General features: G+C 40.2%; 2 protein-coding genes across 3 annotated transcripts; one reads left to right on the top strand and one right to left on the bottom strand.

The window, feature by feature from the left end:
• Positions 1-1,650: 1,650 nt before the first annotated feature.
• On the bottom strand, positions 1,651-2,924 carry LOC146609747 (uncharacterized). 2 transcript variants are annotated; one of them, XM_085346748.1, is made up of 5 exons: positions 2,672-2,924; positions 2,305-2,484; positions 2,104-2,163; positions 1,940-2,008; positions 1,651-1,823 (listed from the first exon to the last, which is right to left on the bottom strand). In XM_085346748.1, the coding sequence occupies exons 1-5, from the start codon at positions 2,748-2,750 to the stop codon at positions 1,720-1,722; spliced, it is 492 nt and encodes a 163-aa protein (XP_085202874.1). In that variant the 5' UTR covers positions 2,751-2,924; the 3' UTR covers positions 1,651-1,719. The 2 variants fall into 2 exon arrangements, with proteins under 2 accessions (XP_085202874.1, XP_085202875.1); XM_085346749.1 differs by having other exon boundaries at positions 2,305-2,481.
• Positions 2,925-22,735: 19,811 nt separating this feature from the next.
• Positions 22,736-26,409, top strand: stmnd1 (stathmin domain containing 1). Its single transcript, XM_085346876.1, is given in 6 exon segments — positions 22,736-22,795; positions 23,908-24,070; positions 24,073-24,093; positions 25,092-25,231; positions 25,747-25,878; positions 25,999-26,409. Coding segments are annotated over 6 exon segments (927 nt in total).
• Positions 26,410-27,717: the final 1,308 nt, after the last annotated feature.

The raw sequence follows: 27,717 nt of genomic DNA, 5'->3' as shown, positions 1-27,717 counted from the left end.
CTTAAATAGCACTGCCTATATTATTCTCACCTGTTGGATACAGAGAAGCTGATCTGCAGTTGAGCCTGACTTCATGGCCTGTCTGAACTACACTGCCTGGCTGCCTACCCCTCCCTGAGTCTTGTTCTGTCAGAGGTTTCTTCGTGTTAAAAGGGAGTTTTTCCTTGGTGACAAGGACAGTATACTGGTCATTTAGATCTGAAATGACCAGCGGTAGCTGTAGCAATCACTCATTTCTATGCTGCCACCCTTTATAGTTAGGACCTGGAGCTCCTAAACAGCTGATAATTCTGGAACACAAATTGGACAAAGATTCTCACATCATGGAGGTGGAGCAGGAGTTCCAGGCTTTTCTGTCTGACCACGATACCACTGTGGTCCTCACAAACAAGGCCAGACTTCAAAAAGAGACGGGCAGCTCCAGCTCTCCACAGTTAGGTAGAGTGCATTAGACTCTACTGCCACCTGTGGTCTTTACCAAGTGGCGTTTCGTTGCAACTGATGTTGACTTGTTTGAATTTTCTATTTATTTATTTATTTATTTATTTATTTATTGTTTAGATTAAACGTCCTTGAAATTTTTTCATGATCAAAACAAAGTCAGACCACATTAGTTTTGATATTTTTGCACAATAGAGTTCTATTCCTGCACAAATTGGATTCGAGCATTTAAGGTATGAAAATATGTATACACACACACACACACACACACACACACACACACACACACACACACACACATATATATATATATATATATATATATATATATATATACATATATATATACATATATATATACATATATATATATACATATATATATACATATATATATACATATATATATATACACACACACACACACACACACACACACACACACACACACAAATTATAGGTATTATTGTCCCTTTAAAAGTTATTCAGCAGTTCTAAGGGACTGGTGGAGATATAATATTTGACATATGACCCATCTGAATGACTTCCACCAAGTCTGAAGCAGAAATAGTATCTCAGTGACGAGTTATGCCACAATCACTTTTTGGTAGCGCTAAAATGCCATGTTCTCAGTCGTTATTCTGAACTAACAAGAAAGAGTCATGGTGATACTGGCACAAACGGTCTTTATTGTTTTAACTACTATTCGACAGTCTTATAACAAATATGAACAACGAGAGTAGACATACTAAACCTGTAGGCATTAATTATTCCATCGTGATGCGTGTAGTCATTCGTGACTGCGCTACACACCGAAAGCAACGTTCTGAAAAGCGTCATAATTCAGTTACAAGAAACGTTGAAGTTTCATAAATGCATACCTTTGCCTAATAACAAAGGCATAAATGTGTTTGTTTGCCCCCCCGCCCGTTATATCAGTTGCACGGAAGTAGCTGGCAACGCAAGTAATCCGGGCGCTACAGCTTTAAGCAGCTGCGCGCGCTCCCGCGGACGGCAATCAGTTTCTGGCAGACAATCACTTTTTGGCACAACACCGGCACGCCGTTCGTTTTCAATGTTTTGAAGCAGGGCTTGCAAAGCGTTTTCTAAAGGCTGTAGGGGGTCGATCGGTGGGGCTATATGATCAACGTCTCTGTTCAATTCTGCCACGGCTTCCAACAAAGCGTCAGGAATGCTGCGTTCTTCCGACATGATTTTCTTTATTTCTTAATTCACAGACTTTTACATGTGTATGCTTTTACTTTGCATCCCTTTACTTTACAGATCATTGTGTCGATATATTGATGCATATGCACAGACTGTTATGGCGTACATGAAAGCGAGGTCTCCAAGGATTCTCTTCTTACGATGTAGCCGTCGACCTGTAAGAAAAGACAGACAGAATGTATTTTTAAAACATACATTTTTTTATAGAGCGGAGAAGTTTATTAATACAACATAATTATTTATTAGGGTCGATTCATCCCCCGTCAATTACCTCTCAGTCTCCTGAGAGGAGGAGGAGCTCTGGACGATTCCTCCTCCGCCTGATTTTCTGTATCGGTCTCTGTCGAGAAATAAAACAGAAGAGAGAAAAGTTTTAAGAAAACAAATTGTGTCTCTCCTCCTTCCTATTTTTGAGAATGAAAAACTTTTATTTACCTCGCTCCTCCGTCCGATTGTCTGTAGCGGGGGTTTGAATAGGTATATTCTCAATCTCGGCTGTCGAGAAATAAAACAAAAAGAAAAAGATTTTTTTTTTAAAAACAACTTTCTAGCACACTTTATACCACTCCAAGTCGGGAGGGGCGGTATAGCATACTCGGCTTTTCGAATACGTTATTTTGTAGAAAAATTGATTACCTTCGGTTTTAAAACTTATTTCTCCGCAGTTCTCCTGGTATGCGGAGACGAAAATAACGTCGTCTTCTTGTTCTTCTTTTCGCTGCGGCGGCGGCGGAGGTTCTGCGGGGAGGATGGCGTCTAAATCGCCTCGGAAAACGGCCGGATTTATGCTGCTACTCACCGCGCTATCGATAGCTTCTGTAAGTAACAGAGTTTCGTTAAAAAAAGTCTATCTAAACTTATTTAAAAAATGATATATACTTATTTAATCGCACCGTAGTCCACTTGCGTGAAATCATTGATGTAGAAATCAAAAAGAAAGTAATCAAATTATTGACATCTCTGTTGATATATAATTTAAAGTCGTAAAGAAAAAAAGACTTACCGGGGTGAGGTACGAATACTTCTGGCGAGATGGCCCTGGCGCTCTGATCGGCGGTGTTGTTTGAACGGAATGCTGACATAATATTCTCGGATGCTTCCTCGCGATTGGTAGAACTGTCACAGTAGGGTTTGAGCAGATAACGGCTCTTTTAACTCCCCTCTCTCATTTTATCCTCGTCTAGCGAGGCATCTGTTTTTTCGCTGCATCTGTATTGTCAGTTAGAGAGGGTTTTTTTTTCTTCTCATCCTTCGGGTCTCTGTTTTGTGTGTGTGTGTGTGTGCAGTCGGGAGAGTTGGGGTGTCCAATTTCCTTTTTTGGGAGGGCTGTCTGTTTTCCACATTCTGCAACGGTAAAATACGACTTAGAGGCGGATATTTGTTTTACTTTATGGGCAACAGTTGTTCTTGCTCGCCTCCTGTTGACAAAACTGACCTCATGGTTTAAACTCGACTCTGAGAAAAAAAAACTCTTTCCCACAGAGGGGGGTGCTTTAATAAACTTATTCGAATATGAGCTTTTTTTTCCCACTAAGGCTTATTTTATGGGGAGATGTACGAAATTATTTACCGGGTTACAAGCAATGATAATATCGGCTGTTGACTCCTCAGCGTCATCATTTTCATTTTCTGTCTATTGAGAAAACCCATTGTAAAAGTAATGAAGAAAAAAACTCTACCGCTGTCTCATTCCTCCTTGACCCGCGGTGTGTGTGTGTGAGAAACAAGATCGCCTGTCACGGCAATTATGGTTTGTTTTTCAGTCCCTTGTAAAAGGGACTCTCAAAAGGAAAAGTAGTATTCAAAGAAAAGTATTCACTAAGGGATATTTATTCATTTTTACACGGGAGAGAGATAATCCCATACAGTTTATGACAAAATTTAATCCGAAGTGATTGATGGCCCTAATCACGACCTTTTGACCTCCCCCCCCTCCCCCCCGGAAGTGTGTAATGAGCGTGACGAATCGCATCCGGAGAAGGGGGGGGGGGGTGAACCCCGGAAGCGCGCCATCTGTTGCTAAGCGTGTCGAATTGCATCCTGAGAAGGGAGGGGGGGGAAACCTCCGGAAGAGCGCCATCTGTTGTTGGGGAAAAAAAGTTTTTAGAGGGAGGGTCTGCAGCAGGGGAGGAGAATAAAAAGCAGAGAGGAGGAGTCCGTCACAATTTCTAAGTCACAGACACACAGGATGGATTTCCTTCTGCAGCCCAGCAGCGCTCCTGTGTCCGATGAGATCTGCTCTCCCAAAGAAGAAGGCTTTGAATATGACATATTCAAATACAGCATATTTACTATGGAAGGCCTCGATCCTACCGGAAATACTCCGGAAGTGTCTAGTCATTGTCAGACCTGATGCGTCATGTTCCCTAAGCACAGCGGTGATGCAGCAGATGATTCTGTGATGTATAGAGAGACAGAGCGGCAGCTAGTTTTCCGCAAACTCATAGTCTGAATTCTGTTTCAATATTATGACAATTTTCTCTGTTTTTTTTTACAATAGCGGGTGTAATTTTACTTTCTTAAGCTGCACCGGCGTTTGTAATGGAAATAAAGAGTGACTTCCTGTAGAGATTTCAATAGTATTTTATTTTCCTATAATACAGACGCTGTAAAAAACCTTTAAGATACACCATAGCTTGTGATGAAAAGAAGAACTTTCTATCCGCTTGTAACCTACAGGCTGCCTATGTGTAAAAAACGAATAAATATCCCTTAGTGAATACTACTTTTCCTTTTGAGAGACTGAAAAACAAACCATAATTGCAGCGACAGGCGATCTTGTTTCACACACACACACACACACACACACACACACACACACACACACACACACACACACACACCGCGGGTACTTTTACAATGGGTTTTCTCAATAGATAGAAAATGATGACGTTGAGGAGTCAACAGCCGATATTATCATTGCTTGTAACCCGGTAAATAATTTCGTACATCTCCTCCCCTAAAATAAGCCTTAGCGGAAAAAAAAAGCTCATATTCGAATAAGTTTATTAAAGCACCCCCCTCTGTGGGAAAGAGTCAACCATGAGGCGAGTTTTATCAACAGCAATTGTCCATTTGGTAAAACAAATATCCGTCTCAAAGTCGTATTTTACCGTTGCAGAATGTGGAAAACAGACGGCGTTCGCAAGAAGGCACACACACACACACACACACACACACACACACACACACACACACACACACACACACACACACACACACACACACACACACACACACCGCGGGCCAAGGAGGAGTTTTTTTCTTCAATACTTTAACAATAAGTTTTCTCAATAGATAGAAAATGATGACGCTGAGGAGTCAACATCCGATATTATCATTGCTTGTAACCCGGTAAATAATTTCGTACATCTCCCCATAAAACAAGTCTTAGTGGAAAAAAGCTCATATTCGAATAAGTTTATTCCCCTCTGTGGGAAAGAGTTTTTTTCTCAGAGTCAACCATGAGGCGAGTTTTGTCAACAGCAAGAACAACTGTTGCCCATAAAGTAAAACAAATATCCGCCTCTAAGTCGTATTTTACCGTTGCAGAATGTGGAAAACAGACAGCCCTCACAGGAGGCACCCAGGGGCCCACCTCACACACCATAGTTAAAATATTTAAATTTCAACTAAATTTGTAGTAATGATCGGATTTCCTCACTTATCTACACCACACTCCTTGTCCTTGATTTCTTATCGTTTCTTATCGTTCCTCTGTCCCTTAATAGAAACCACATATATAGAAACTATCCTCCCTTTCAGTTGTCTTTTGCACTTCCATATCGCAAAGCAGTTACTGTAGGTTATTTTCTGCTTATGCATTAATGTAATTAATTAACTTATTTATCCTTAAGTAAGGTAATGACTTGAGTTCTAATGCTTTTTGTCTCTTGAGTTAGCTGTCAATGTGGGATTTTTTTCCCCTTTTGTCCAGTTAAAGCTGCCTTTCATTCTTCAACACAGCTTAAACTCTAATAGGTAAGCTTTCTTGTAATTTCTTAGTTCTGCAGTCTTCTTGAAAGACATCTGAGACTCTTCTTTGGATGCTGGCTGCCTTTTGTTTTGTTTTCTGTCAAGATGATCCCACACTGCTTCGATTATCTTGAGGTTCGAACCCTGGAGAGATCAATCCATGACTCATGCGTTGTTTCATCCAGGCATACTTTGACTACATTGGCAGTATGTTTGCGATCATTGTCGTACTGAAAAATGAAGTTGAAGCCAATCAGACACTACGTGGTATTACATGGTCGATCAAAATCTGGTGGAACTTTTCTACATCCATAATTTGATTAATTTGGATAAGAGCTCCAACAACACTGGCTGAAATCCAGCCTCAAAGCACGGTAGAGTATCCACGCTGTGTTAAAGACGGCTATAGACATTCACTGTTGTATCTCTCTTCGGACCTCTTCCATGCATATTTCAAATTTGGATTCATTACTCCATAAGACATATTACAGCTGATTTCTTTTTCCAGTCAATTTCTTGTGTAATTTGGCACACCTCAGCCTTATTTTTCTCTGTTCTCCTTCCTTAAGAATGGCTTATTAACAGCCACCCTTCCAACTCAGATAACTTTTGATGAGGTTTCATGAAATGTTTACAGCACTTGAGTTACTCGCCACGGCCATCCTAAATGCTAAAAACAAGCCAAAGTCGAAATGTTGCTGAGCTGACCTGTGGTATGCTATGTCTTCTAAAGCACGTATAATGTAAACAGAACTGGTCTTTGCACAGAAGCCTGTGGAGCTTCATAATTAACCTCAGTGTGTGAAGAGGACTCTCCATTTAATAATAGCTGTAATAAAATGTTCTGGCCGACGGTGTTAAACGCTGCACTTGGGTCTAGCAGGGAAGATTTCAACTTTTCAATATGAATGAAGGCTGAAAACTGATTAGATTAATGTCTGATGATCTTTTCCGTGCTTCTTCAAGTTTGTAACACCAAACATATTAAAGGATGATGTAAGGCTCACAGGAAGAGTTTAATTAGACACACATTTACTATTTTTCTTTATACTCTTTCTTTCTTGACATGTTTAATATGATTACTATCAGAGGAAAAAATGAACCTTGTGTAGTCTAAAAACTTTTTTATTTAATCAAACTGTAATGTTGTTGAACTCTGACGGACGTGTCTTTTAATCTTGTCAACAAATCCTTAATCATCTAAATCTGCCATTTATCATCTTGTAAAATGTTCCCTCTGCTTCTGTTGCACATCTCCCCCCCGACACTCTCTGCTTCACCAGCCCTGTGCAGGTGGTCCAACCCCTGCCTGCCTCCTTAAACTGGGGTGTTTAAATCTCTTTACCTCTGTTGTGAACTTCACACAAAGTTTGTGGTAACAAAATCAAACTGACGAGGATCTCGTTTGAAAAACACACACACTCACGAGACAAAATAAAAACAGACTGCTCAAAGCAAAAGCAGAGCCCTCACAGCTGGTAGTACAAACACAGTGACAACATGCGTATTAGATACCCTCAGTGCCAAAAGCATAAATATGAAAAAATGTGATCACCAAGAATATCCTAAAAATGGCATTGAGGTGGGTGTTACAGTAAAGAAAAAAAAAAGTAGCCAAATTTTCATCGGAAAATGTTGAATTTTAGTAAAAACAATGCTCTGTAGTTTGATACTGTCGTTACAGACAAAGCAGATGTTTAAAGCCTTTGGACGCACATTTGAAATGCACTCATTCTCCTTATCAGCTGGAAACATTAAAGCCGTAAAATGACTTTTTCAAACGGATAAAAACTATTGAACAGCAGCAATGTTGAGCCTGTTCCAAAATTTGAATGTACATGTGTTGAAGGTGCGGGTCTTGTTGAATTATTAAACATACTTTCTTTAATTTTTCGAGCCACAAAAACAACAACTTTTAATTTTCTTCTGCTTGAGTCTCGGCCTCGGGTAGCTCTACTTATCATTGCTCAGTCAGTCGTCTGTTTGTGCTACTTTTTTTCAAGGAGCAGTGGATTATTGGTAAGGGTGACTTTATGTGTTTAGCTACTTAAGTGGAAGTACTGTGGAAAGTTTTACCTTACATACATAGATCTACCAGGACAGCTTCTGAGGTAACTGTTTACAAAATGTTATAATCTATTCAAAGGTTCTTTGCAATTTTACATTGATAAACATTATCCTTAACACATTTGGCCCACATAAAGTACTATGGCCATCACACGGTCATTTAGAATTGTTTAAATAACTCGTGTCTTAAGTCCTTCCATCAAACAGAAAATTAAAAAAAAAAAAAACATGGTTCACTTTTACATCACAAAATGTTAGAAATATAAGCCGTTCATAACAACCTGAAAGGTTGGGAGTTTAAAATGCAAACCGATGGAAGCAGAAGTAGAAGAATATAATGTCTCAGAGCACACGGTGTCTATTAATGTGTAGACATGTATAAATAAGAGCTTAATAAAGATGCTTAATTTCTTAAGAAATAAACAGGTGGAGTGATCTTTATCAAAAGTGGATGTTGCATCTGTGGCTAAACCACTGTACCCAAAAAAACTTTAAAAATCTACTGTGTGTGAGGCTGTGTAAGTAAAGCTTGCCCTTCACACCTGCGTGTAATAAACCATTTGTTGGGGGTTGTGGATTTGGCACCTCAGCATTGTGAAAGTGGGGAAACATGTTTCTGGCTGTGCATAAGATTTCTGCTTACAACTTAGAATCTCAGTTCTAAATGAAATTCAGATGTTTTTTTAAGTATGGCTAATGTATTAATGGACTTCTAAGGCGCACACACACACACACACACACACACACACACACACACACACACACAAGAACAACACAGAGAAGAAGAAGAGGGGGTCGTTTTACTACACATCATAAAAACGCAATCATTCATCTTCCAACTGTATCTTTCTGTTCTGGCTTTAGAGTCATAGGTTGTTTACTGAGCCGTACTTTGGGAGTCATACTGTTGTGATACTGAGGAGAAAAGGGTAAGGTTTGATAGACTAAACCCTTACACACATAACTTGAAAAACCTAAAGAGTGTGTGAGACTGCTAGCTGTGTTGTTCAGCATTAAACTCATCTACAAATGTGTTAGTAAAGAGCGACTTGTACTTCTGTCCCATTAAGCAACGGTTTAACAAATTTCACTGCAAACTATAAAAGGAATCTGGATTTATATAGAACATAGTAGTGATGGATTAAGTGCAGGAAACACTAGTATAAGGTGTCTATTGAACAAATCTCCTTCAGCGTTCAAAATGACCAAAGTGAGGCCTACAGGCGTTTCTCTCGGTTGGTTGTGTTCAGGGAAAAAGCAGCTAAATACACTGAGATTGCTCCCCATTGTTAGTGAGTTAACTCTGGATATCTGTAGGTTTTGTCAAACTTGGAGTGAACAAAAGCAGAAAAACAGTAAAAGATGCAGACAGTGAAAGTCTGGTTTATTTCATGAACACAATGAAACATTTTACAGTCCACAGAGCAAAGTAGCATACATGATAAATAGATACACATAACATGAGAAGTAAAACTCGTCGTCTTACCACATGTTATATTCTGTAAACTTAAAATAACCACAGAAATTAGAGTTTAGTGTTTTAAAGTCATTATTAAAAACATGAGTCAACATTACTGAAGTGACGCTTTAACGATGCGTCTTATCACCGTGTTTATGATGATAAAACATGTTCTCTCGTTAGTAGTTGTCTGCGCTGTCACTTGTCATGAAAATGTCCAGAGCCAGGGTTCCTCTTTAATCACCATTGATCATTAATAGGGTCACAAAAGATTTGTCACATTATCCCCATAAACAAAATGCTTTTATAGAAATCATTGTGATACAAATATTTAGATTCTTGATTCACAATGTGCACGAACTCAAAATCTTTAGAGGTTCATATTTATAAAGTATCGCAAATAATACATTTATACCATTGTATGAGCTACACTTCTTGTAAAAACTGATTGAAAAAAGCTCCTGTCGTGACCTTCCTTCTGTGAGGACACACACACACACAGAGAGAGAGAGAGGGGGAAGATCATTAGGATTGGAGGCGTTTTTGGATTTTCACTTATTGTTGGCTTTACAGTCACATAAAATTCATTCCAATTTTTTTGCCTTTGCTTCAATTAAGGTGTTTCTTTAAATCTACAGCAGCTTCCTTTTCAAAAAGTTTACTGACATAGTAAGGAAGTAGCTAGGGAACTCAGTAAGTATGAGCAACAACAGCTTAGGGACTGTTTCTACAATAAAGAGGAATTCATCATCATCTGCAGTTCATCAAAAAAAAAAAAGCGCCATTAAAAACAATTCAGCAGATCCTCAAAGTATGGATACAATCTGTTTTCAGCTGTAGAGGTACGCTTCATGTACTTATCAACATGCAGTTTAGAGGCTTGCATTAGAGTGCTTTGGTACTTGGGCCTCTTTTATTTAGCACGGTTATACCATTGTGTATTTAGCTATATAAATATGCTCAAGAGTCTATTGTATGTTTGTCATGCAATTAAAAATTCAAAAATATAATTTTTAAATCAGTAACTTTGCAAATTTAGCGCGGACCCTCACCCCTCCCTCCGGCTCCCACGGCCCCGCTGTCACCGTAAGACTCATACTCTTCCCCCACGTATGCTGCTATTTCCCCGCGCCCCAATAATTCTTGTCCTTTTTCTGTTGCAGCCTCCCACAGTCCCGTTTTCGGCGTTCCTGCGCGACTCATCTCCCGGTCCCTTGGTTTCTCGAGTTTCACGCATGTTTTCCTTCTACCCTCCCGGGACACCTTCAGTTAAAATAAAGTTTATTTTCTCGTACTCCTGTGTGTGTTGGCTCTGCTTCTGGGTCCAGCTTGTGCGCTGAACTTTGGTTCATGACACTAATAGTTTTAAATAGAGCACCACAAACAACAGGTATTCCTTTAGAAATAAACTTTTCTTGTGTTACTTCTAAAAACTACAGATTCTTAACTCTGCAACAGTTAGACAGAGTTGGTTACAGTTAGGCCCTCAACAGTCAGCAAAACAAGTCATAAAACAATAAAAGAGGCTCCCTTATCAAGAGCATCCCAGCACTGTAGTTCCATTACAATCAGTTTCCTTTATTTTATCTTATCATGTCAGAGGCCAACTGAAACCAAGTCCACCTATATAAAAACACCCCATCAGACACACAGTAGTTTCCTCAGCACTTCACAACTGCCGCAAGGTATAGCGTTTTAACTTTTTGTTTTTTCGGATCCCAGACACAGCGGTGTGAGGTAGTTAGCACACAGTTTGGACGTGTAGAAAACATTGCTTGTTTGGAACACATCAGCAGAGAGGTAGAGTTCATAGCTGTTCATAAGAGTTTAATTTAATCAAACCTCATTTTACGGATCTAAGTGGCTCCTCATCACTAGCCAATTCACCATTTTATTTAAATATCTGAATTTTCGGAATGAGGATCCAAGCGGGACACAGAGGCTGCTTTAACGCACCAGAATGCAAATATAAATAAAAGCCTGACTATCCTGAGAGCCTAGCTGCAGCGAGACCTTTCTTTCACACGGATTCCTGGATGTGCGTCGGATCCGACTTTGCTACCCGCACAGAGCGTTTCTGACAGTCGGGCGCTGCTTATACAATAGAGAAAAGCAACAATACACCGTGTTTCTCTGCTCCAAGGTAAGGATGTCTGTTATACCCAGCGCATAAATGTCTCTGTGTTAACGCTGATTATTCAAACCCTGTTGAAAATGTGACACATTTGTTATCCAAAAACATTTCCTCTAAATTTGCAAAGTTACTGATTTAAAAATTATATTTTTGAATTTTTAATTGCATGACAAACATACAATAGACTCTTGAGCATATTTATATAGCTAAATACACAATGGTATAACCGTGCTAAATAAAAGAGGCCCAAGTACCAAAGCACTCTAATGCAAGCCTCTAAACTGCATGTTGATAAGTACATGAAGCGTACCTCTACAGCTGAAAACAGATTGTATCCATACTTTGAGGATCTGCTGAATTGTTTTTAATGGCACTTTTTTTTTTTTGATGAACTGCAGATGATGATGAATTCCTCTTTATTGTAGAAACAGTCCCTAAGCTGTTGTTGCTCATACTTACTGAGTTCCCTAGCTACTTCCTTACTATGTCAGTAAACTTTTTGAAAAGGAAGCTGCTGTAGATTTAAAGAAACACCTTAATTGAAGCAAAGGCAAAAAAATTGGAATGAATTTTATGTGACTGTAAAGCCAACAATAAGTGAAAATCCAAAAACGCCTCCAATCCTAATGATCTTCCCCCTCTCTCTCTCTCTGTGTGTGTGTGTGTGTGTCCTCACAGAAGGAAGGTCACGACAGGAGCTTTTTTCAATCAGTTTTTACAAGAAGTAGCTCATACAATGGTATAAATGTATTATTTGCGATACTTTATAAATATGAACCTCTAAAGATTTTGAGTTCATGCACATTGTGAATCAAGAATCTAAATATTTGTATCACAATGATTTCTATAAAAGCATTTTGTTTATGGGGATAATGTGACAAATCTTTTGTGACCCTATTAATGATCAATGGTGATTAAAGAGGAACCCTGGCTCTGGACATTTTCATGACAAGTGACAGCGCAGACAACTACTAACGAGAGAACATGTTTTATCATCATAAACACGGTGATAAGACGCATCGTTAAAGCGTCACTTCAGTAATGTTGACTCATGTTTTTAATAATGACTTTAAAACACTAAACTCTAATTTCTGTGGTTATTTTAAGTTTACAGAATATAACATGTGGTAAGACGACGAGTTTTACTTCTCATGTTATGTGTATCTATTTATCATGTATGCTACTTTGCTCTGTGGACTGTAAAATGTTTCATTGTGTTCATGAAATAAACCAGACTTTCACTGTCTGCATCTTTTACTGTTTTTCTGCTTTTGTTCACTCCAAGTTTGACAAAACCTACAGATATCCAGAGTTAACTCACTAACAATGGGGAGCAATCTCAGTGTATTTAGCTGCTTTTTCCCTGAACACAACCAACCGAGAGAAACGCCTGTAGGCCTCACTTTGGTCATTTTGAACGCTGAAGGAGATTTGTTCAATAGACACCTTATACTAGTGTTTCCTGCACTTAATCCATCACTACTATGTTCTATATAAATCCAGATTCCTTTTATAGTTTGCAGTGAAATTTGTTAAACCGTTGCTTAATGGGACAGAAGTACAAGTCGCTCTTTACTAACACATTTGTAGATGAGTTTAATGCTGAACAACACAGCTAGCAGTCTCACACACTCTTTAGGTTTTTCAAGTTATGTGTGTAAGGGTTTAGTCTATCAAACCTTACCCTTTTCTCCTCAGTATCACAACAGTATGACTCCCAAAGTACGGCTCAGTAAACAACCTATGACTCTAAAGCCAGAACAGAAAGATACAGTTGGAAGATGAATGATTGCGTTTTTATGATGTGTAGTAAAACGACCCCCTCTTCTTCTTCTCTGTGTTGTTCTTGTGTGTGTGTGTGTGTGTGTGTGTGTGTGTGTGTGTGTGTGTGTGTGTGTGCCTTAGAAGTCCATTAATACATTAGCCATACTTAAAAAAACATCTGAATTTCATTTAGAACTGAGATTCTAAGTTGTAAGCAGAAATCTTATGCACAGCCAGAAACATGTTTCCCCACTTTCACAATGCTGAGGTGCCAAATCCACAACCCCCAACAAATGGTTTATTACACGCAGGTGTGAAGGGCAAGCTTTACTTACACAGCCTCACACACAGTAGATTTTTAAAGTTTTTTTGGGTACAGGGGTTTAGCCACAGATGCAACATCCACTTTTGATAAAGATCACTCCACCTGTTTATTTCTTAAGAAATTAAGCATCTTTATTAAGCTCTTATTTATACATGTCTACACATTAATAGACACCGTGTGCTCTGAGACATTATAGTCTTCTACTTCTGCTTCCATCGGTTTGCATTTTAAACTCCCAACCTTTCAGGTTGTTATGAACGGCTTATATTTCTAACATTTTGTGATGTAAAAGTGAACCATGTTTTTTTTTTTTTTTAATTTTCTGTTTGATGGAAGGACTTAAGACACGAGTTATTTAAACAATTCTAAATGACCGTGTGATGGCCATAGTACTTTATGTGGGCCAAATGTGTTAAGGATAATGTTTATCAATGTAAAATTGCAAAGAACCTTTGAATAGATTATAACATTTTGTAAACAGTTACCTCAGAAGCTGTACTGGTAGATCTATGTATGTAAGGTAAAACTTTCCACAGTACTTCCACTTAAGTAGCTAAACACATAAAGTCACCCTTACCAATAATCCACTGCTCCTTGAAAAAAAGTAGCACAAACAGACGACTGACTGAGCAATGATAAGTAGAGCTACCCGAGGCCGAGACTCAAGCAGAAGAAAATTAAAAGTTGTTGTTTTTGTGGCTCGAAAAATTAAAGAAAGTATGTTTAATAATTCAACAAGACCCGCACCTTCAACACATGTACATTCAAATTTTGGAACAGGCTCAACATTGCTGTTTGTTCAATAGTTTTTATCCGTTTGAAAAAGTCATTTTACGGCTTTAATGTTTCCAGCTGATAAGGAGAATGAGTGCATTTCAAATGTGCGTCCAAAGGCTTTAAACATCTGCTTTGTCTGTAACGACAGTATCAAACTACAGAGCATTGTTTTTACTAAAATTCAACATTTTCCGATGAAAATTTGGCTACTTTTTTTTTTCTTTACTGTAACACCCACCTCAATGCCATTTTTAGGATATTCTTGGTGATCACATTTTTTCATATTTATGCTTTTGGCACTGAGGGTATCTAATACGCATGTTGTCACTGTGTTTGTACTACCAGCTGTGAGGGCTCTGCTTTTGCTTTGAGCAGTCTGTTTTTATTTTGTCTCGTGAGTGTGTGTGTTTTTCAAACGAGATCCTCGTCAGTTTGATTTTGTTACCACAAACTTTGTGTGAAGTTCACAACAGAGGTAAAGAGATTTAAACACCCCAGTTTAAGGAGGCAGGCAGGGGTTGGACCACCTGCACAGGGCTGGTGAAGCAGAGAGTGTCGGGGGGGGAGATGTGCAACAGAAGCAGAGGGAACATTTTACAAGATGATAAATGGCAGATTTAGATGATTAAGGATTTGTTGACAAGATTAAAAGACACGTCCGTCAGAGTTCAACAACATTACAGTTTGATTAAATAAAAAAGTTTTTAGACTACACAAGGTTCATTTTTTCCTCTGATAGTAATCATATTAAACATGTCAAGAAAGAAAGAGTATAAAGAAAAATAGTAAATGTGTGTCTAATTAAACTCTTCCTGTGAGCCTTACATCATCCTTTAATATGTTTGGTGTTACAAACTTGAAGAAGCACGGAAAAGATCATCAGACATTAATCTAATCAGTTTTCAGCCTTCATTCATATTGAAAAGTTGAAATCTTCCCTGCTAGACCCAAGTGCAGCGTTTAACACCGTCGGCCAGAACATTTTATTACAGCTATTATTAAATGGAGAGTCCTCTTCACACACTGAGGTTAATTATGAAGCTCCACAGGCTTCTGTGCAAAGACCAGTTCTGTTTACATTATACGTGCTTTAGAAGACATAGCATACCACAGGTCAGCTCAGCAACATTTCGACTTTGGCTTGTTTTTAGCATTTAGGATGGCCGTGGCGAGTAACTCAAGTGCTGTAAACATTTCATGAAACCTCATCAAAAGTTATCTGAGTTGGAAGGGTGGCTGTTAATAAGCCATTCTTAAGGAAGGAGAACAGAGAAAAATAAGGCTGAGGTGTGCCAAATTACACAAGAAATTGACTGGAAAAAGAAATCAGCTGTAATATGTCTTATGGAGTAATGAATCCAAATTTGAAATATGCATGGAAGAGGTCCGAAGAGAGATACAACAGTGAATGTCTATAGCCGTCTTTAACACAGCGTGGATACTCTACCGTGCTTTGAGGCTGGATTTCAGCCAGTGTTGTTGGAGCTCTTATCCAAATTAATCAAATTATGGATGTAGAAAAGTTCCACCAGATTTTGATCGACCATGTAATACCACGTAGTGTCTGATTGGCTTCAACTTCATTTTTCAGTACGACAATGATCGCAAACATACTGCCAATGTAGTCAAAGTATGCCTGGATGAAACAACGCATGAGTCATGGATTGATCTCTCCAGGGTTCGAACCTCAAGATAATCGAAGCAGTGTGGGATCATCTTGACAGAAAACAAAACAAAAGGCAGCCAGCATCCAAAGAAGAGTCTCAGATGTCTTTCAAGAAGACTGCAGAACTAAGAAATTACAAGAAAGCTTACCTATTAGAGTTTAAGCTGTGTTGAAGAATGAAAGGCAGCTTTAACTGGACAAAAGGGGAAAAAAATCCCACATTGACAGCTAACTCAAGAGACAAAAAGCATTAGAACTCAAGTCATTACCTTACTTAAGGATAAATAAGTTAATTAATTACATTAATGCATAAGCAGAAAATAACCTACAGTAACTGCTTTGCGATATGGAAGTGCAAAAGACAACTGAAAGGGAGGATAGTTTCTATATATGTGGTTTCTATTAAGGGACAGAGGAACGATAAGAAACGATAAGAAATCAAGGACAAGGAGTGTGGTGTAGATAAGTGAGGAAATCCGATCATTACTACAAATTTAGTTGAAATTTAAATATTTTAACTATGGTGTGTGAGGTGGGCCCCTGGGTGCCTCCTGTGAGGGCTGTCTGTTTTCCACATTCTGCAACGGTAAAATACGACTTAGAGGCGGATATTTGTTTTACTTTATGGTCAACAGTTGTTCTTGCTGTTGACAAAACTCGCCTCATGGTTGACTCTGAGAAAAAAACTCTTTCCCACAGAGGGGAATAAACTTATTCGAATATGAGCTTTTTTCCACTAAGACTTGTTTTATGGGGAGATGTACGAAATTATTTACCGGGTTACAAGCAATGATAATATCGGATGTTGACTCCTCAGCGTCATCATTTTCTATCTATTGAGAAAACTTATTGTTAAAGTATTGAAGAAAAAAACTCCTCCTTGGCCCGCGGTGTGTGTGTGTGTGTGTGTGTGTGTGTGTGTGTGTGTGTGTGTGTGTGTGTGTGTGTGTGTGTGTGCCTTCTTGCGAACGCCGTCTGTTTTCCACATTCTGCAACGGTAAAATACGACTTTGAGGCGGATATTTGTTTTACCAAATGGACAATTGCTGTTGACAAAACTCGCCTCATGGTTGACTCTTTCCCACAGAGGGGGGTGCTTTAATAAACTTATTCGAATATGAGCTTTTTTCCACTAAGACTTGTTTTATGGGGAGATGTACGAAATTATTTACCGGGTTACAAGCACTGATAATATCGGCTGTTGACTCCTCATTTTCATTTTCTATCTATTGAGAAAACTTATTGTTAAAGTATTGAAGAAAAAAACTCCTCCTTGGCCCGCGGGGTGTGTGTGTGTGTGTGTGTGTGTGTGTGTGTGTGTGTGTGTGTGTGTGTGTGTGTGTGTGTGTGTGTGTGTGTGTGTGTGTGTGTGTGTGTGTGTGTGTGTGTGTGTGTGTGAAACAAGATCGCCTGTCGCTGCAATTATGGTTTGTTTTTCAGTCTCTCAAAAGGAAAAGTAGTATTCACTAAGGGATATTTATTCGTTTTTTACACATAGGCAGCCTGTAGGTTACAAGCGGATAGAAAGTTCTTCTTTTCATCACAAGCTATGGTGTATCTTAAAGGTTTTTTACAGCGTCTGTATTATAGGAAAATAAAATACTATTGAAATCTCTACAGGAAGTCACTCTTTATTTCCATTACAAACGCCAGTGCAGCTTAAGAAAGTAAAATTACACCCGCTATTGTAAAAAAAAACAGAGAAAATTGTCATAATATTGAAACAGAATTCAAACTATGAGTTTGTGGAAAACTAACTGCCGCTCTGTCTCTCTATACATCACAGAATCAACTGCTGCTGCATCACCCCTATGCTTCAGGAACCCTCTCTGATCTCCCCCCCCCGGCAACCATACCCCTCCCCTCATGCTTATGGAACATGACGCATCAGGTCTGAAAATGACTAGACACTTCCGGAGTATTTCCGGTAGGGTCGCAAGGTCTGGATCGAGGCCTTCCATAGTAAATATGCTGTATTTGAATATGTCATACTCAAAGCCTTCTTTCCGCGGAGCGGCGGTTGCTTCGGATCTGTTACTGTAGACGGTGACGGGGGTGTCGCTGATAATCTGTCGCTGATAATCTGATAAGTATGTGGCAGGGACTAAACACGATCACAGACTTTAGAGGGAAAACCAGCACACCGCAGACCACGGCCTCTCTGTGTGAGGATCTAAACGTATTCTACGCTAGATTCGACACAGCGAACACCATGAGACCGGACAGTGTGCGCACCGCGGATGACGTCAGTGCGCACACTGTGTCTGAGGAGGATGTGCGGAAGTGCTTCAGGAAGGTGAACGCACACAAAGCTACTGGTCCGGACGGGATTCCCGGCCGCGTCCTCAGGTCATGCGCGGCTCAGCTGGCTGGAGTGTTCACGCACATCTTCAACCTTTCCCTCTCTCTGTCTGTAGTCCCAGCCTGCTTCAAAATGGCCACCATCGTCCCTGTACCCAAATCCTCCACCATCTCCTCATTGAACGACTGGCGACCTGTAGCCCTGACCCCCATCGTAAGCAAATGCTTCGAGAAGCTGGTCAGGGACTTCATCTGCTCTGCACTACCCGACTCACTGGACCCTCTACAGTTTGCATACCGCCACAACAGGTCCACTGATGATGCCATAGCCCTGACACTACACACTGCCCTGTCACACCTGGAGAAGAGAGACACGTATGTGAGGATGCTGTTTGTAGATTACAGCTCAGCATTCAATACCATCGTTCCCTCGAAGCTGGACAGGAAACTGCAGGATCTAGGACTGAGCAGCTCCCTCTGCAGCTGGATCCTTAGCTTCCTGTCTGACAGACGCCAGGTGGTCAGACTGGGCAGCATCACCTCATCCCCCGTCACACTGAACACTGGTGCTCCACAGGGGTGTGTACTGAGCCCTCTCCTGTACTCACTCTACACCTACGACTGCACAGCCACTAACAGCTCCAACGTCATTGTGAAGTTTGCGGACGACACTACAGTGGTGGGTCTTATCACCAACGGTGATGAGACGGCTTACAGGGAGGAGGTCAGCGCCCTGACCCACTGGTGTCAAGACAACCATCTCACCCTCAACGTCGCAAAGACAAAGGAGTTGATAGTGGACTTCCGGAGGTGCAGAGAAGTACACACCCCCATCACCATCAACGGCGCTGCTGTGGAGAGAGTGAGCAGCTTCCGGTTCCTTGGAGTACATCTGGCTGAGGATCTTACGTGGTCAGTACACACAAACAAAACAGTGAAGAAGGCGCAGCAGCGCCTCTTCTTTCTCAGGAGACTGAAAAGATTCGGCATGAGCCCCCGCATCCTCAGGACCTTCTATCGCTGTGCCATTGAGAGCATCCTCACTGGATGCATCACCACCTGGTATGGCAACAGCACCGCCTACAACTGCAAAGCTCTCCAGCGAGTAGTGCGGTGCTCTGAACGGATAATTGGAGGTGAGCTTCCCTCCCTCCAAGACATCTACAGGAAGCGGTGCCTGAGGAAAGCGGGGAGGATCATCAAGGACTCCAGTCACCCCAGCCATAAACTGTTCAGACTGCTTCCATCAGGAAGGAGGTTCTGCAGCATCCGGTCCCGTACCAGCAGACTGAGAGACAGCTTTTTCCATCAGGCCATCAGACTGCTGAACACGTCATAGACACCTCAGCTTCACTACTGGAACTTCAACATTATGCACTCCACACTGTATATAAATGCCACTTGTTTTGCACATATTCAACTCTGTATATTTTATATATTTTATTATTATTATTATTATTATTATTTTATTTTATTTTTTTACTATTTAATTTGTAAAAATGTGTATACACACACACACACACACACACACACACACACACACACACACACACACACACACACGTAGGAAAATATTTAGTATACACATCCAGAAATGCATACACTATTATATATTGTACATATATTTATTAGTTTCAGGTTGGCCATTCTTGTATTTTGCTCGTTTGTGTTGTTGTGTTTGCACATCTCTGTTGCTTGTGGGGCTCGCACACAAGAATTTCACTCGCATGTGCTGTGCCAGTGTGCCTGCACATGTGATGTGACAATAAAAAGTGATTTGATTTGATTTGATTTAATCGACGAGGACCACTCGCTGCTGCTGCCTCCCATGCTAGCGGCCTCGGGAGAGCAGATCTCTTCGCCGTCCAAGTACACAGGAACGCTGCTGGGCTGCAGAATGAAAGGATCCATCTTGCGTCTGTGCCTAGAAATTGTGACGGCCTCCTCTCTGCTTTTATTCCCCTCCCCTGCCGCAGACCCCTCCCTCCCTCTAAAAACTTTTTTCTTTTTTTTCCAACAACAGGTGGCGCAACAGGTGGCGCGCTTAGGGGATCAAATTACACACTTCCAGGGGTTTCCCCCTCCCTTCTCCGGTTGCAATTCGTCACGCTTAGGGGATCAAATTACACACTTCCGGGGGGGAGGGGGGAGGTCAAAAGGTCATGATTAGGGTCATCAATCAAATCGAATCAAATTTTGTCATAAGCTGTAGGGAGTATCTCTCTCATATGTTACCTCTTATACAAATGGCTATTGTACCACAATTGACCAAGCCTATCCGTTGTATCAGCAGACAAAATAGTTAAACTGAAAGATGCTTTTTCCCCTCGCTTTTCAGGAGGATATCAGACTACCTGTCCAATATTATATAACCCTCATTAAGCCCATACTTAGGCAACTGCCTTGATGTATTTTGTGGTTTTTGTTCAGAACTGGAAAAAAACAGAAAGTTGCATGTTACCTTCTCCCCAAGAAAGAAGAACTGTTATTTTAATCTTGCTTACAGGCCCGGCCCTAACCAATCTGGCGCCCTAGGCAAGATTTCAGGTGGCGCCCCCCTACATCGGCAGTGTAGTGTATGTACTCACAAGAAACCGAATAGCTTTGTCTTTGACCTTTTTTTTTTACTTAAAGAAAGCAAATTCACAATCAGAATAATTAACAAGATAAAAAAAATATATGAATAAATAAATGAATACAAAAAATTAAAAAATGAATATATGAAATACAATAACACCGCTTGATGCTGCTGCAAAACTGGTGGGTTGTGCTGCTGAGGTGGAGGCAACAGGAAGACCGCTTGATGCTGCTGCATCATGGCTGGGTTGTGCTGCTAAAGCTGCATCACTGGTGGGTTGTGCTGCTGAAGTGGAGGCAGCAGCGGTAGATGTGGTAGATGGCCCAGGGGTGGGATTTAGAAACTTCAACAGTGCATCTGAAGAGAGGAGTATGTGACACCACTGAGTATTAAAGTCTAATAATAAAAACATATGATTCCAGGAATAAAATGAAATTATATAATATAAATGAAAAACCAAAGAGATATATGTATGATGTTAACTGATATGCAAATTAGATTAGATTCAATTTATTGTCATCATTACAGTGAAATGCTGAATAGCAGAATGCAAAGTAACAGTATAATATCATATGAGAATGTTATGTTATGATTATCTTTGACCGAATCACAGCAGTGCTCATATTAAAAAACAGCATTCCCTCTCATGTGATATTGCTTAATTAACATTAATGATGTGCACTTTAACAACTAGGCTTACAACTATAATATATACAGGGGTGGAAAAGTGACTATTACCTGCAGGGTAAACGTTAGCTAACCAGAAGGCAATAACAATGTAAACAAAAAACACCTGCTTAAAAGATGAATACAAATGAGGAAAGGTGGGAGTACTGTAATTACCTAACGTTACATTATTATTTTCCATAACAATTTAGCCCCCTCCACAATATTAACTGACGTTAAAACAGTTAACTAGCTATTTATTGATTAGCAATTAGCGAATCATGTAACATTAGCTTAATGCTAAAAATTTAGGTTACTATCACATTCAGACAAATAATTTCATGTAGGCTAACGTTACCTACCTCTGTCTTTTTCTCGTTTCTCCTCCTCTTCTTTTCTCTTTTTTCTTCCCTGGGCACCTGACAGCTTTGGCCGTTTTGACATCTTGTGTTGATTTTTTGATGTGGTGACGTCCAAAAGGAACCATGATACGGGGAGGGAGGGGGCGCACCGTGCGGGGGGCGTAATGTTGTAACAAATAATATTTCTATTAAATAAGCTTTACTTTGCATTTTAATTAACGTGGGATTATTTTTTGTATTTAGAAATAATAGTACCAACTTTTTTTTTTTTTTTCAACATTTGTGGCACTGGCGTGGCGCCCCCTGATGGACGGCGCCCTTAGCATTTGCCTATACGGCCTATGCCACGGGCCGGCCCTGCTTGCTTATTAAAAGCGTATCTTATTTGTTGATATTTGTCACTGTCCGTTCGTCTTATATTCATTTTATTTTCATGTTGTTGTTGTTTTAGGAAACGAAGGTCACACGCACTGAAACTTGGTATCTGAGTAAAAATTAATGGTAAGCGGAACAGTGTGTTGTGTTTTATGTGTCAGGGTCATGTTTTATATAATTATTTTTGGCACACTGACTCCTGGCTGAATTATTTACCAAGCCCCTCTGTTTGTGGTAATCTGGTAACATGCACGTCTAGTGATTTCTGGCACTATTATACTTTTGTAGTCGACTCTACTCCCAAACAGAAGTCCGACAACAAATTTGTCATACGAGTTCGTTTAAGGACGATGCAAGCACAAATTTGATCAGAAATGAACGAATTTGATCATTGTACGTAGACTTTGCAGTATCACCTCTTTGACCAGGTCAGATTTATTGTAGCAACGGCCCCTAGCAACGCACGGGACCCATGGAGACTGCAGTGTCTGAGTGAAGGAATGCAAATCTACAACAGTCGATAACACATAGACAACAACAAGAAATCCAGAAAACAAAACACAGCTGGTGGTTTATGAATTTCAAGGATTGACTTCACATCGTTGCTTTAAGGTGAAAATGGGATGCATGAACTCCACGATCACCGCGGTCCAAACGCTGACAGTGAATGGAGACGAGGTAGGCTGGGTGTCCCACCACCCACTAGTAAAACCGGGGACAGGACGCTAGAGCTGGTGTTTGTTTGTGACAGTTTTTAAAGAAAATTCATAGAAAGTTGTAAGGGAAGTGAAATTTTCCTTTTGAACATAGATATTTATTATGAAGTCTTCTCTCTAGCAGGGGAAAAAAACATTTTGTTCCTTTTTTTGGAAAAACAGCAAGCTGAAAGACTGGTATAGCCCAACTCTCTCACATAAACTATAAAGTTAAGGCAACAAGGGCAGGTGCCTTCACAATGCTTCTTCTTCTGTGGTACGAACCTGAGTAATGATGGTTAAGTCCTATCAGACCAGCTTCAGATGTGTCAAGGCAAAAAGAAAAAAAAAGTTTGGCAATATCAGTGTTAATATATCTTACTTTTTATAAAGACTAAAAGTTTGGGCTTGCTCTTAAAGGCTGAAGAAGAATCCAGTTTCGTCTCATTGCAGTTTCCCATTAATTAATTCTTAATGCAACTTTTGTTGTTGTTTTCAAAAATGGGGATTATTTATACACACATATATATATATATATCTATATATATACATATATATATCATTATTATTATTATTATTATTATTATACGATTATAATAAAGAAAAGAAGAGACAAATGAAAAGACACATTTTTGGTCATGTCAGTTGCAACAGATTTGATAAAAGTGGTTTCCCCTCTAAATCTCATGAATGAATTTATATTTCACACGAACCTCATAGTTTATACCATAGTTGAAAAGCATTCCTTAAAAATACAATATGGGGCTCAAAGAAATCAACTTTTTATGTAGGTTTATTTCACACTGGACTTGTGAACTTGCGCAGTAAACTGTAGTTGTGTTTTATGCTGCCGGGTTAGTTTAATCAGTACCAGTGTACTCTATAAGAAAATAAAAGGTGAATATGTATTTTGGTGTACTTTTTTTTTTGTAAAATGTAGCTGATTGAGACTGTGAAGTAAACCTATATGACAAATTGATAATACGTTAACACAGATGTTACCATGACAAATTCATGTCTGTGATACCACAGGAATGATGTCAGGATTTAATAATGTCCCCTTTCTGCATTTATTTTCTGTGTCTGTGCTGTCAGGATGACACAGGAAGTAAGGTCAGCGGTCGTGGAGACTCAGCTGTGTCAAAGGGCACAGCAGACAGCGGGGTGGTGATGGAGAACAGAGAAATACCTGGTGACATACCTGGAGCAGTGCCCCGAACACTCCCTCTTCTAACATCAGAGAGCATCAGAGAAAGTGAGTGGACAGATTTACACAGGACAGTGAGTGTGTAGTCTGACTCATCAGGCTGTAGAGAAACAAATCAGGAACAAATGGGCCACTTTAAGGGTGCCATGTCTACAGCTAATATTTATGGAATATATGTATGGAACATTAATCAAGTCTGGTGAATGGAATATTAGGATTTCCATGGCCTTTTTTTCAATACCAAGAAGAGCAATGTCCATCAGCAGCTGGGTCTAGATAATTCCACATGTTGCACACTGTGATCTGCCTTCCTCTTTCCCAGTTTCACTCTCTCAACTGTTGAGAAAATATCTGGATTTGCTGATAAATCTTAACCTTCTACCTGTTGCCTTGACCCACTTTCCACTCAGGCAGTTATATCCTGTTTATTTTGTTCCTCTCTCACTCATTGAATAACTGACATTATCCATTTCTCCCTAATCTCTGCCTTTTTCCTTTACCTCTAGCTGTGATAATTCCAACTCTTAAGAAATCGAGTGTAGACCCATCACCTTACTGTCACCTTACTAACAGTCATCTCTATGAGCAAATTGAATCTGGTTTTCAGCACCTTCACAGTACAGACAGCCCTGGTCCTTTAAGCCCTTTAAGTCTCTCTATCTCTCCATCTCTCACCTCCAGGTCTCCCTGATCTTTTGCACATCACCACTCCATCCTGTTCTCTGAGCTCCTCATCCTCTGTCATTCTCATTATACCTTCTGCACTCCTGACGACCATGGGCATTAGAGCTGGCAACCGAGTGGCTCCTCATCTTTGGAACTCGCTCCCAAATCACATTCGGAACACTGATTCTCTCCCTCTCTCTATAACCACTGTTAAAACACATCTGTTTAAGCTTGCCTATTCCGTTTTATTTTAATTCTGTGATGTATTGACTTTTTTTTCCGATGATGTCTTCAACTGTTATTTTATCTATACTGTGATTTTGTTATTTATTTGCTTGTAAGATGTCCTTGAGTGTATAATATGTGTTTGTTTATTTCTTGTTTTTTTGTTGGTTTGTTTTTCCAGACGTACTTCTGTGGGATAATGAAATAACTGAACGCCAGAAGTCCCACAAGATCCTGGAGGAACTGCTGAATCAGGGCATCATCCCAAAGGAACAGCACAGAGAAAAGAGCAGCAGGGTTGGAGAAGCTTACAGCATCATGGTGAGTACCTGGTGTGCACAGCATGGTACGACCTTACAGGCCAGTTATCTGACAGCTTTACTGCAAATGGAGCTTTACTTTTAGTAGAAAGACAAGCACAGTGATATAAACAGGGTACATATTCTAAAAGATGCTTTTTTTTCTCAACACATCTGACAAAGCGAAATAAATACTTTTTCCATAGCCTGACTGCTACTGTCCCTGAATCTGTGGCATCCATAATAATGCTGCGGTTCAACAAACTTTTACTAAAGAAAAAGAAAATAAGGAAGAACACCATGAACCAAGCACAAAATGAGCTGCCTGATTCCATCTTTGCCCATAAACTCATACTCATAAGCTAAACTATCCGTCCATTCCATTCTGCATATTAAATTCAGGGTCACGAGTGTGGGGGGTTGGGGGCTGGAGCTTATCCCGTCTGCCATAGGGCGTGAGACGTGGTACAGACAGGTTGCCTGTCTAAAAAGATGCATGAAGTGTTTTCTGTCATTTTCTGTGTTTGTATGCATCAGCTGGACGACAATGAAGGTGCCTGGCGCAGGCCTCCTGCCAGACTGGAGTCTCTGAAGGTGAAGAAAGCTCAGAAGCTACACACCAGAGAAGAGTTTGAAGAGAAGATCCGGCTGGCTGAAGAGAGACGCAAGGTGCCGTGTCTGCATGACCATTTTCCCCAACACCTCAGCTCTGTCATGTCTTTTGGTTTGTTTTGTTTTTTACCAGAGTTTTCTTAAAAAAAAAATCTTGCACTCTCCACTCTCTTTCAGTTAAAAGAAGATAAGCTCAAGATGCGTTTAAGGAGCAAGTCTGCACGTGTCCGTGTCCCCGCCATCATCTCCAGCACCGAGAAAGACAAAGACATGTCCATCACCCCTGTGGAGACGCTAGCGGCACCACATCCCAGCCAGGTGATGCGTGAGGCTGCAGAGGGAGGAGAGTGGGTGAGAGAGGATGGAGATGGCAAAAGGGAGTGCGAGGAAGAGGCGAAGAAGGCAGGGAAGAGAGAAAGGAGAGAGGAGGGAGGAGATCACCGAGGGGAGGGTGCAGAGAGGGAAGTTGAGAGTAGAGAAAAGGAAGAAGAAGAAGAGATGACCCAGGTGCAAGAGTTCACAGCCTCAGGGGAGCTGGAGTGTGATTCTAGCTTCCAACATGCAGATGACAAAGAAGAAGTATTTTAAACTATTGCACAAATCAGCCATCAATCAGCACAAGGGGGTACGGGAAGAGAAACTAAGCCAAAAATACATTCATTTTGCACAGTTGAGAGTTGTTTAAGCTTGTAAAATAAATGTATTAGCAATGTGTACAATGTATATTTAATGTGTGACTGAACTTAATGTTGAAGCTGTGAAGGTTTGCAGAAGAAAAACATGAAAGCACATTGGAACATGAGGGTTTTCCATTAAATTCAACACATTTTACCTCACTGAACACTTTAATAAAGATTAATTGATGCACTTCATACCAAAAGACCAAATCGATTTTTGTGAGTGCTTTTGGTTGTTTGGTCTTTGTTTGTTTTTTTCACTATAACTGAGAGAAATTGCTGTGTTATCCTCTCACGTTGCTGTGAAGGTTGTACTCTGTGCAGCTGTTCTGTTGGACATAAGGTGGCACTGTTTCAGTGGGTTAAATGTGTGCTGCAGCTTGTCTTATAGAAGAGTTAGCGCACCTCTTCTATAAGACAAGCCATGAGTGCTTTTGGCAACATGTGAGGAAGGGCTTGGTGTAAAAAGATGTGTTTAAGGCAAAGTAGGAAATCCCCATTTTCTCGTTTTTTAACCTAAGTGTGACTGCTGTGGTCATTCAGCTGTTTCCTTGACCTTTGACCTTCAACTTTCCTTTGCCTGACTGGCAAATGATTGACAGATATTTTAAGTTTTAATTTCTCTAAAAACAGCCAATATGGAAACAGCATTTACAAAGTGGACTTAATGTTTGCAGTGGTTCAAGGTTCCTGGTGATAAAGAATAAATGAAGCTTTCATTGGGGGGCGGCATATTGTTAGAGGATTCAGACTAGTCAGCATGCTGCAGAGACAATAAGAGCATGCAACCTAACCGGATCCCCATTGTTGAGCTTGAGAAACCTGATATCAATCCCCCTTTATTCTGACTTTTAAGGGCGTGTGGCTGCATTAATAAAACAGCAAGTGAACGGAGACACGGCAGAAAGGCGCTTTATCAGGTTGCATTTCATTGTGATGTGACGTCCTGCAGGTGGAGGTGACAACACTGGCTCTTGTCATTCTTTTAGCTGGAAGAAGACAGATTTTGGTTGGAGGTGAATAAAAACGCAATTAGTAATCTTTACTGATCTGTGTTTCATAAAGTTTAGACTGGTCATCAGTGGCTTCCCACATAGGAATGAACAGCACTTGGTAATGCTCCCACCGTAAATGTATCTGCTCACTGTAGGATAGATGTACGTATGTAGGCCAGCTCGCAGAAGTGAGGCACCATGAATGATTAATAGAAGAGTTCACT

Source organism: Diplotaxodon limnothrissa, linkage group LG22 (assembly GCF_057381915.1).
Source record: "Diplotaxodon limnothrissa isolate DT_005_m linkage group LG22, D_limnothrissa_male_GT1.1, whole genome shotgun sequence".
Taxonomy (NCBI): Eukaryota; Metazoa; Chordata; class Actinopteri; order Cichliformes; family Cichlidae; genus Diplotaxodon; species Diplotaxodon limnothrissa.
This window is presented reverse-complemented; position numbering and strand designations above follow the sequence as displayed.

Bases quoted from the DNA above. Each gene is read 5' to 3' on its own strand.
- LOC146609747 (XM_085346748.1), bottom strand. From the start codon at position 2,750: ATGTCAGCATTCCGTTCAAACAACACCGCCGATCAGAGCGCCAGGGCC. The intron at 2,485-2,671 runs GTAAGTCTTTTT...TGTTACTTACAG, and splicing joins AGTATTCGTACCTCACCCCG to AAGCTATCGATAGCGCGGTG. The intron at 2,164-2,304 runs GTAATCAATTTT...ATTTCTCGACAG, and splicing joins AATAAGTTTTAAAACCGAAG to CCGAGATTGAGAATATACCT.